The sequence below is a fragment of the Danio rerio genome, chromosome 19 (assembly GCF_052040795.2).
Source record: "Danio rerio strain M-AB ecotype USA chromosome 19, GRCz13ab, whole genome shotgun sequence".
In the NCBI taxonomy this organism is placed as follows: domain Eukaryota; kingdom Metazoa; phylum Chordata; class Actinopteri; order Cypriniformes; family Danionidae; genus Danio; species Danio rerio.
Window position 1 is genome coordinate 17269812 of NC_141039.2, and position 12042 is coordinate 17281853.

The 12042-nt window shown below is 37.0% G+C and overlaps 1 protein-coding gene across 1 annotated transcript; it reads left to right on the forward strand.

Moving 5' to 3' along the window:
* The first annotated feature begins 2945 nt into the window (after positions 1-2945).
* LOC148679772 (uncharacterized) lies at positions 2946-11501 on the forward strand. Its single transcript, XM_088651493.1, has 10 exons — positions 2946-3002; positions 4365-4451; positions 4548-4688; positions 6553-6686; positions 6787-6923; positions 7008-7101; positions 7314-7667; positions 7769-7943; positions 8026-8153; positions 8229-11501. Exons 2-10 carry the CDS (start codon positions 4370-4372, stop codon positions 8541-8543), a joined length of 1560 nt encoding a protein of 519 aa, XP_088507619.1. The 5' UTR covers positions 2946-3002; positions 4365-4369; the 3' UTR covers positions 8544-11501.
* Positions 11502-12042: the final 541 nt, after the last annotated feature.

Sequence of the window (12042 nt, forward strand, 5' to 3'; positions counted from 1 at the left end):
ATGCGGAGAGGAGTCGACCACGGCGATTGGTTTTGAGTCCGGGGAAGAGCGGTTCCAACAATCAGGTAAGACAAAAACAGAATCCCAAAAATTAAGTGAACGAGTTTCATGACAGGGTGAGAACGCGGCGAAATCCAAAAAACGCGGTAGAAAAAAATAATCGGGGCTTTTATGTTTTTGGACGGCTTTTTGTAAACTGTCGCTCGGGTTTAGGGAAGCGAGCGGGCGGGCGGGTCGATCTGTAAAATTGGTTGGGTTCAGGGAAGGATGGTGGGTTGGCCGATTGGCTGGTCGCGCAGTCAATCATCCGGTCAGTCGGACAGCGGCCTCCGGCGGGTTCACGCGAGTACAGCGCGGGCGTGAACCGCACTCGCGAAGGGCGTCTGAGATGCGAAAAAGCGCGCAACAGCGGCCTCTCGCGGATTCGCAAAAACAAAAACTGCAGCCATACGTACCCGTCGGGACGTATTCCTCGGCCTCCAGAAACGTCCGCGAGATTACGTTTTCACAATGAGCCCGGGTTGATGTTACTCATACACCTGGTCCAGATTCCCTTTAATTGCAAACACATAGCTCAAACAGATCAGGACAAATCAGTTCAACAATAAACACAGCACACACATCTGTGCTGAGTCTTGTTTCTGTTTTAGAACATCACATTACTTTTTTTCTTGCCTTGTCTAGCTGTACTTTGATCCTTGTCTTGTTTTACCATTTATATTGATTATTAGCCACCTGGACTAACCTTTTGCCTGTTTTGACTATGATCTTGTATGACCTTTATGTTCCTGTTTGTTACCTGTTTGACTGTTACTTGTTCTTTTTAAACTGCATGTGGATCCTAACCTCTGTTGTCCCAGACCCTTACGTGACAACCGATAGGTGTGACAACGCAGGGAACGCAGGGTCACGCGTCAAATTTCGCAGATTGCTGCGTTGCAAAGTTCAAGCTTGGTGAACTCTTACCTGCAAAATCGCATTACTTGACTGCGTAAGACCAGTCGAGGATCAAAACATGACTTCTCTGGACAGAAATTTAAAACATGAAGCAAACGCTCTCTTTTTAAAATGTCTAATAAGCTTGTTTATTACCGCCCCTTTTAGCGCCACACGACAGAATATCGCATGCTCAAACTCTAATGTGACCGCAGCTTAAGAACAGCACAATTTAGTTGCAAATAAGTAGTTTTAATGCTCATAAGGTGCATGTGATCTACTATGTCCAAGCACAACACAATTTTTGTTGCATGTTTCAGATGTTCAATTCTCAAGTTAGTTACATACTATACATTTTGTTATATGTTTCAGAAACACATCCTCCTTGTACGTGTCTCATTTGTAAGTCGCTTTGGATAAAAGTGTCTGCTAAATGTAAATGTAAATGGCTAAATGTCTATGAGAAGGTGGGGCTTGTCATACAAATCACCAAGCAGACATTTAACCTGAACCCCGCTGTCAAACTCTTTGTTTTTAAAAAATTTACCTTGCCTATAGCTAACCCTAATTAAACACCTAATCAGTCCTTCATGCTTGCTTGAAACCTACAGCTAAAACTGTGGTCACACTAGAGTTTGTGCAGGTGAAAATCTGTAGTGCGACGCTGCAAAAAGGGGCAAAATTAAACAAGATGATTAAATTTTAAAGAAAGCAAGCAATTGCTCCATGTTTTAAATTTCTGTCCAGAGAGGTCATGTTTTGATTTTCGATTGGTCTCATGCAATCATGTGATGCAAGTTCACCAAGTTTGAACTTTTCAACGCATGCATATGAATGTGAGTCTATAGGGAGAAAAGGGTAGTATGATCGCAGCTTTAGTGAGTTGAGCAGGGTTGAAACTAAACTCTGAGTTTGACATGATTGACCTATATTTTCCTAAACCACAAATGTAGAAAAGTGCCAAGTGACCACCTAGTTTTACCTTGACTTTACATTGCTTTCATCTGCCTTGTGGAAATCTGCCTCATCGGACTTAAAGCTGTTTTCTTCATCCCTACACAGCAAAAATTCCAGTGTTAAATATACAGTGTGATTTTTTTTGGTGTTGTTCAGTGTTAAAACTGGAGTACATTTTAATCCACGAGTGTGAAAACGCGTATATTTAAGAGTTTTTTTTTCAGTGTTAAACTTTTAACCCAATATGCAGTGTATTTCTCATTAGTGATGGGAAGTCCATTTTTTTTTACTTGAACCGGTTCTTTAGGACAAACAGTGATCAAACCAGTATGTTTTACGAGTCTTGATGATATAATCAATTATATGATATAATAAATTAATTCTCATCAGAAGCAGTGAACTATATGCACATGCATATTCTATTAATATTAAATTGTTATTAAATGATCTTATTTTAATAAATCAATGTTTCATAAGATGATAATAGCATTAGCACAAAATAGTCCAAAGAATTAGTTTGGTTCAGACAACGGTCATGAGCTTGAATGTGTTCGGCCGCTTCAGGAGTCACAGCACTTCACGCATGCGCACAGTTTTAGCTCTTAGGTTCTTAAATCGGACGGGTCCGAAAGAAACCGCATTTCGTTCACGTAGCTCTCGGTTCAGTGTACTTGTGATCCAAAACAGCTGCAACCGGTTCTTAACTCGAGAACGAGGTTCGAGAACCGTTGCAGCTGTTTTAGAACCATCAGTACACTGAACGAGAACCTGTTTCTTTAGGATTTTTTAAGCCGATGAAGTGAAGCACGTTCATACGCTGTTCGAGTAACTAAATAATTTAACTGATTTATTTTTTAATCAGAGAAAGTGCCAGGCACGGTTAAAAAGCAAGGATTTTGAAGTAATTTGTGATTAGTGATTAATGGAGACTGTGAACAGTTTCAAACGATTCAGTTGGACTTGGTGAACTGATTCACTAGGACGATCCAGGTAAATTGATTGATTCGTTCGCGAATCGGACATCACTATTTCCCACGAGGCTCAGCTCCGCGGCTGTCTTTTCAGTTGGAGATCCCACGGAGGTTGGCTTGGAGGCTCCGAGTTCAGTGGTAAGTTTTAGCCGTTTTTTCTAAAGAAATGTTTGATACAACGATAATAAATACTCTAACGTTATAATTACATTTAGCAAATAGTTTAAATATTTGTAAATGTTTGTGAGAAGTGTCGCACGGCGTCGAAGCTAACGTTAATTCATTTGAGCATGTTGTAAGGCCATTGGCTTATTTCACACGTGGACCCTAAACATATCGAAAAGATAAGTTAAATGGCTATGATTTCAGATTAATACAGTTTTAATCCTCTCGCGACGAAATATTTAACGTTATGTGTTTTAAAAATTAGTTTGTGACTATCACTGCGGGGTTTCCCGCCGTTGACTGCCCCTGAGGCAGCTGCATTTTGTAAATGCGCGTCCTTTAATGTTACACTTTGGTCGCACTTCGTTTTAAACGGCGAATTACAGATTTTTTCCTTTTCTCTAACGATCCGTTTAACTAAATAACCCCTATAACGTTAAGTTAGTGATGTCCGGCGTTGTGATGAAATATGTGACTCGTCGAAAATTGACCAGGTCGCGCTCTTCAGTAACATTTTCACTCGGGAACGTGCTTGTCTCATGCACGTGACTGTGAACGCGCAGACGTCTAAACCAAGCAAATAGCATCGAGCTGTGCTGTAAAGGATATTTTAAATTCTGGGATTCAGAAAACGGGTTTATGGAAAAACTTTAATGTGATATTTTGTTGTTGTCTGCTGGTAGACTGCTATAACTAAACATGAGTCGAAAAAATCCTATAGTTCATTACAAATGCCAATTACTGAGTTCAAATTACATGTGATACAGGTAGGATTAAGATAGAAGTGTTTTCCCTGTATAAACTTACTATAATGTTTAATAAATTGACATTTTGTGTCAAATTTATTTGTTTTCTAAAACATTGATGACCAGATATCTTTATACAGTTGGATGTCAATTGATTAGAATGTCATTAAAAAGGTGATTAATTTTAATAATACAAAATGTGACACTCAGTAATTAGCTTTTGTAATGAACTGTTTTTTTTTTCAACTCAATCTCACAACTAAATGTTTAGTTTTAGCAGTCTACCTGCAGACAACAACAAAATATCACGACTACATTAAAATTCTTCCATGAACCTGTTTTCTGAATCCCAGGATTTGAAACATTCTTTACAGCACCGCTCGACGCTATTTGCTTGATTTTTGTGTCTGCGCTTTCAGTCACATGCATGAACGTCATGCACTTTGCCGAGTGAAAATTTTACTAAACGTCACACACGGGTCACAGTTTTCAACAAGTCACAGATTTCGGCACAACACCGGTTTATCAATGTGTTCTTTTGAATCACACTGTAAGCCTAATCAAACGAAAACTTTTTTTTTTTCTTTAGCTACAATGCTCTTCAAAGTCATTTATGGAGGCAAAAAGAAGTTGATTAAGGTAGATGAAATTGATTACAGCAGTCTAATAAAAGAAGGTAAGTTCTTAAATTATTGACTCCATTTTTGTTTTGACTGTTGCTGCAGGTGGAATGTCTTTTTTCAATTAATGTTATTTCTTTTAATACGTCAAGTCAAGAAGAAATTTTCCATCGAGCAAAAGGATCTGGTTTTGCAAGATGACACCGGTGTGGAGGTAGATGAAGATGTTTTCACTGACGTGCTGGAGGAGAGATCGCGTGATATACTTTGGAGAGTCATTGACCAAGATTCAGGCAAGTTTCTGTATGCAGGGCTTTCTGGTCCCATGCATTCAATGTTTAATAAACCACATCTGTTTGCCTTTTTTTCTAACTTTATAACAGGGCTCGAAATTAACCTTTTTGCTTGGTAGCACCGGTGCTCCTAATTTAGGCGCATCAGCCAAAATTTAGTCGCACCCACCAATTATGAGCACCGTTACTACAAGTTTTATACAAACATATTTATTGCATTTGAAATCAACACTAATCAAACTAACAAGCAAAAAAAAAATTAATAGATATGCAAGCGTAAGGAAAATATGTCTCAACGAAATCCAGTTATCACAAGAAAATACATTTTTATAACATAACTGAGTGACCAAAAGCATACACGGAGCGATCACTGGCCCTGCACGCACTGCTTGAATGAATCTGTTAATGGTATAACTGTGCTGTTCTCACAAGTGCTGTCTGATATTGCACTGATGCTTTTGACACTTACTGTACCTTATTATATGCATACGTCATGTTAATAGCAATACTGGTCTTTTTAGGAGTAGCGATGTTAGTTTACTCAGTGCAAGCCCGTTTGCGATGTTGTACGTGGTGATAAATTTGACATATAGCTGCCCCTTGCATGGCGGACAGCATCTGGCGATTTATATGAAGGATTAAACAGAAGCTGTCGTGCTATATGTGGCAAACAGTTACCTGAAAACTCCATCCCACAGACTTTTCATAGCGGACTTGAAGCCAATGGAAGTCTTCTACTCTTGGAAAATTGTAGATGGTGGATTAACATTCAGCACATAGTCACTAGTAAGATGTGTCATTTATAACTTTAGATGCCATGGTTTCTAAAACAAAATCTGCCAGTGTTATCTTCATTCTCATCTTCAGTGCTTTACAGTTTTTCACGGTAGTAGCTCTCTCATCCGATGCCAGAAGGCAAGGCGCTGACTGAGTGATTGACAGCTGATATTAACCAATCATTCGCATTCAGTGCTAGAGCAGTGGTGGGCCAATAAGAAGAGCGTAAAGGTGGGGCAAGCATTACGGACTTGGCTTTGTTTACTGCAGCAAGTTGACATGACAATTGTTTTAAACCATTTCTGTGTGCTGCGTTTCAAGTGCAGACAAAGAGCTTAGAGATGCATTCTGCGTGAATGTCTCCCGAATCCGTGCATGTGGTGAACATTTTGCAGTAAAAACTGGTCGCACACAACAATTTTAAGCACTCGCAGAATTCCTCCCAAATATATTTTAAGGTTGCATAGATAAAATTTAGGCCGCATATGCGACCAAAATGGTCGCAATTTCGAGCCCTGTTATAATTATTTAAACTGGCCTCATATGTGGCGACAAGCTACAGTTCCATTAAAACGATATGTCAGATAACTTGTGCTTAAATTGTGAAATTGTTTTATCTAAAAATGTGTAAATGCTTAGTTATTCAATCATTCATGACTGAAATGTACTACTAAATTTAATATTTAAAAGTAAATCCTATTACTAAAATCAAATTAATGTATCTTTTTCATATTAATCTTCTGGGTTTTTCCTACATTGTGAAGCCTTATTTCATCAGTTTTGTAAGTGAACTGGCGACTGCACTTGTGACTGAGGGAGCGAGCAGCATCTTAAATACTGTTTTTGCTCTCTCTTGAGTCAAAAACAACTGATAGCCTACTATATTCGCAAGTTTGAAAGACCAATTCCATGTTTTATGTGATGCAAAGTTGTATGCTGAAAATCTCTGACATACCTTTTGGTTTTGTGATGTTAAACATTAAGAAGTTTGGCTTAGGGCAAATCTAATTTTAAAATTGCTTGGCACATCACTAGAATGCAGTACATATAACATGCTTTTTAATATTATTATTACTATTACTTTCAGAATGCACAGTCCTCGATTCTTGTAGCTCCCACTCAGACACACTAGTTCTCACCCCAAACCACACTGAAACTGATGACCGTGCTGGGCCAAGCATGAAGAGACCTCGTTTTGATGAAGCTTTTGAGGCTAAGCAGGTAATTTTTAAATTTCATGATGTACTAGTTGAAGTGTTTGGTAGTTTTTTTTCACATTTTTTTATTATGCGGACATTTTATTACTTTGTTTTTATTGTAGTTTGTCAGTGAAATTTTGAAAGAAAAGGCAGGTGGACTTGCCGTTTTGGCCGAATATAATAAACATGGAAAACTCACAGATTCAACCCGGCGACAGTTAGTCAACATCGTTGTTGCATACATAACTGAAAAAGAAGGGTAGGTTTCAATCTAAAAATCATTGATACAATTTTTGTAATCAAACTGTTTTAGTGTTTTAACTTATTTTTCTTGTTCTTATAGTCGTGTCCCTTCCAAAGAAACAAAAACACGCTGTGCCTTGGGAATTGTAACTCTTTGCCCATCACTGAAGGATCCATACTCAAGAACTGGATATGTAAGAATTTAAAACTTATTATTATTCTACTGTACCTTATAGAAACATATTTTAGATTTTGTGGAACCATGTTACATTTCTAGTTCCCCTAATTGAATTAAATAAATTTTGTTGTATTCATCAGTATTTTTTTAGTCTAGTGTAGTGACATGATCAGAAATTTTAAATGTTTGCATTTGATCTTATCAGCAGTCATTTTGTTTTTATTTAAGGAACATTTCTATGACCCCAAGAGCAATCAAGGATACATATCATGGCGTCTGAAAACAGTTTCACGCCGAAGCAAAAGCCAGAGCACAAGAAATGCCAGGTCAAGTGCAGCATCGGATGATGAAGGCAACGGAGGACCAACAGCTAACAGAGCCAACTGGAACTATTTGGAAAAGCAGCTCGATGGCGACCAATGCAAAGAAGCCATATCATTTATGAGTCATTGTGCTGACAAGGACCAGATTTTTGAGAAGATGAAATTAACATTCAAGCACAGACAGCAGCTTATTCATGATGCAGAGAAGTCCAGCACAGCTCTTTCAGTTTTTCCAAGATTTCTCGACACAAAGGGATTGGTAAGAGAAAGAGACAGATAATAGTATTTGGTTGAGCTAAAATTAGGTAATATGCAAAAAGCATGGTGTGAATTTTTGTTATGTTTGTAATTGTTTTACAGGTTCTTCAAGACTTTGACATCAAATTTGGAACTGAAACCGCTTCCAGACTACTAGAACAATGGGACACTTTAAAGCCAAAGATCATCGCAGAGGCGAAAACGCTAAATTCAAACTTGTACCTAAACAGCCTGCTTGCAGCTGGCACTGGACAGAACCTGGAATGTGAATGGCAAGGTATTAAATGGTTTGTTATTTGTAAGTTTTTGGTTATTGTATTTGTTGTTGATCTACATGCTCTCTTTGTTCTTGCTTGCAGGATGGGACAGTGACATGTCCTGTCTTTTACTACTGGCTTTCCTTTTGCCACCTTCAGCAGGTGGTAGAAACAATTCAACAAAGATCAGCATTAAGGAGGCAATGGATCATGTTGTGCAGTTTCACAAGGTTTGCATGGAAACATTAGTGAGCTGTATTGTAGGTTACTTGTTTGTAAGAAAATCTGTTTTTCACCTGTTTCAGGCTTGTTGCAGTCTAACTGAATATGTTGAGAAGACTGAAGGCATGCAACCACATCTCCTTGCAGTTGGCTCTGCAAAGAATGCCATTCATGAGTTCTACATTGTTCTGGATGGAAAACTTCTACCATGTCAGGCAAAGTCATCCCTTTCTGCTTTTGACGAACTGTTTAAAGCGTATTTTGTTTTTAGTGTGTCATACCCCCACTCCTTAAATGCAATGTTTACATTTGTTCAGACAACAATCTACAAGATTGGTTGTGGCACAGTTCGTGAAACCCTAAGGGTAAAGGACCTACGAGCCAAACTTCTGAATTAGCTCTCTTGACTGACTGAAAATGTTCCGCTGTTTTGCTTGTAAAGCGGTACATTTAACAATTAATGACCTCATTCGTCATCTAAAACTCATTCATGCTTATTATCCTGGGAAAAAATTGAACTTGAAATGTGCACAGAACAATTGCAAGCATAGCTTCATGACTTATGCCGGATTTCGAAAACACTTGAGTAGTGTTCATAGACATGAATTTCTAGACCAAGCAGAGACTGAAAATCAGACTGAAGATACTGAACCGTCACATTTAAATAATCATAATGAACAACAACCTGAGACACCACTTGGTGATAAAAGGAGGGTGATTGACACTCAAGAAATGTGTGCATCTATTGTTGCTAGATTGCAAAATAGTGGAGTAGCAACCAGTGTTGTAACTTCTGTAATATCGGACATGGAGGAACTGGTCCATGAAATACATTCTGATATTAAAAGTAAAGTAATGAATTTACTTCCAGCAAAGGATTTTGCAACACCATCTCAGGTAGATGACTGTTTTAGTAGTCTGAATAATTCATTCACAAATCTAAACACAGAACACAAATGGAAAAAATATTTCAAAGACAACTGGGCTGTTGTCGATCCTACTGAGATAAAGCTAGGTGTACGATTTGACAGTAGATTGAATCGAGTGACGAGGACTTATGATCAAGTTCCTGTAATCGACAAGTTCATTTACATTCCCCTTTTGAACACATTGCAGTTTATATTTAGGAATTCGGATATATGTAAACATATGACAAGTCCAAGTGCGAGTACATCTGTCTATAAAGATTTTTGTGATGGGGGTTATTTTAAAAACCACCCACTTTACAGTAAACATAAAAATGCACTTCAGATACAGTTATACTATGATGATTTTGAATCTGCTAATCCGCTGGGCTCGAAGCAAGGCATTCATAAAATTGGAGTAATTTACTTTATTCTCAGGAACTTTCCACCCAAAATGAATTCAAGCTTAATGAACATACATTTATTGTCATTATTCTATGCACAGGATATTAAAAACTATGGATTTGATGCAATTTTGCGGCCCCTTGTTGAAGATTTAAAAGTCCTTGAAAGTTCTGGCATTCCAGTTCCTTTCTCCAAAGATCCCTTGTTTGGCACTATTGCACAGGTTACTGGCGACAACTTGGGAATGCACACAATTCTTGGTTTTATGGAATCTTTTAGTGCCCTTTACTTTTGTCGGTTCTGTTTAGTAGACAAAAAAACATCTCAGTCTGTTTTCAGTGAAGACGACACTAATATTACATTAAGAAACAAAGCGTTACAAGAACAGCACTATGCAGATTTGGTAGCTGACCCTAGCATTACTTCATCTTTTGGGGTTAAGCGTACATGTCTATTTAATGACTTAAAATACTTTCATATTTGTGACAACTACTCCCCTGATATAATGCACGACATCCTCGAGGGTGTTGGTCAGTATGAAATGAAGTTGTTACTTGAATATCTTTCTGGCATTATACCAAGACAAGACGTATGTAACAGAATCTATTCTTTCAATTATGGCTTTCTTGAAAGAAAAAACCGACCCACTAGATTAAATCTAGAGCAGACAGCTAATTCTATAGGTCTAAATGCCATTCAGACATTCTGTTTAATACGGAACATTCCTCTGATATTTGGAGACCTCATTGAAGAGGAAAATAATTACTGGCGTTTATTACTATTGTTGTTACCGATCGTCAACATAGTGTTTTCTCCTGTGATAACAGAAGGCATGACCTACTATCTGAAACATCTAATTTTAGAACATCTTAGTCTTTTTAAAGAGCTATATCCACAAAAGTCTTTGATTCCCAAGCATCATTTTATGCTACATTATCCACATTGTATACGCAAAATTGGTCCATTAGTACATGTATGGTCGATGCGTTGTGAAGCGAAACACAAGTTTTTTAAAAACAGCATAAAAAATTTTAAAAACCTCACCAAGTCTTTTGCTATAAAACACCAATATGCAATTGCGTATCATTGGGAAAGTTTACCCGTTAAAAATGTTGAATATGGACCTTTAAAAACTCTAGACCTTGATGATTTGCCATATCGTGACATTATTCTTAAAATGTATCCACATTTTTTGGACCGTGAGATCACAGTAACTTCATGGCTGAAATATTCAGGAACGGAATATCGTCATGATCTACTGGTGTTCAGTAAAATGGAGAAGGACTTACCAATTTTCAGTAAAATATGTGAAATTATTTTCATAGAGGACCAAAACCTTTTGGTAACTAAAGACTTTGAAACACTTGGATTTGTTGAGCATCTTCATGCATACCATGTAATAGAAAATAACACTTTTGGTTTGTCAAGAGTTGAGGATCTTCCTTTTTTCAGACCATTTGACTTACAGGCATCATATGGATTTGAAGAACCATATTTGTATATTGTTCCAGTGCATTGTTTTGTGCACGAAAATATTTAATTAGCTTGCACTAATTTCTGATTGTTTAGCACATAAGCTGAATGTATTTACAGATTTTATATTGAAGTCAGAATTGTGAGTTTTTAGCTTGTTCCTTTTTTTGTGGCAGAAATGAGCTTAGTTGCTTCTATGGGCACTTTCATGTTTGCACTTTATGAAATAAGTATATGTTGTTTCAGGTAACCTCAGGTTTATGAGTTTTCTACGAGTTACAAAACAACAAGTTATATGATTTCTATGAGTTACAAAAAACGAGTTATGATATTTCTATGAGTTACAAAATGAGTTATATGATATTTCTATGACTTGCAAAACAAGGAGTTTTTAAACAATGGTCTTTTTTATTGCGCATGTGTTAATTCTATTTTCTTGCACTTGTGGAAACAGATTTTCTAAAGTTTGTTAAAAAAAATTGAAATATGTCGTTGCATTTTTAAATGCAGAGTTGAATGTATTGAAAATATTTCTAAAGTTTAATGAACATTTAATAAACAATTTTCAACATATTTGATCACTGTTATCTGTCACACCCACCAATTGATAATTAGGAAATAAAGGTAATATATTGACACTTTGAAGGGTACCACGCACTCCAGTTTGATGTTAAAATAAACTCTTACAGTGTTAAAATGAACACTGAGTAATGTACACATTTTATATATTAACACTTTGAAGGGTAGCAAACACTCTAGTTTGATGTTAGAATAAACTCTTACGGTGTTAAAATGAACACTGAGTAATGTACAAATTTTATACATTAACACTTAGGAGGGTAACAACCACTCCTGTTTGATGTTAAAATAAACTCTTACAGTGTTAAAATGAACACTGAGTAATGTACAAATTTAGTATATTAACACTTTAAAGGGTAACAAACACTAGTTTGATGTAAGAATAAACTCTTACGGTGTTAAAATGAACAATGAGTAATGTACAAATTTTATATATTAACACTTTGGAGGGTAACAACCACTCCGGTTTGATGTTAGAATAAACTCTTATGGTGTTAAAATAAACTCTTTGAGTAATGTACAAATTTTACACTTT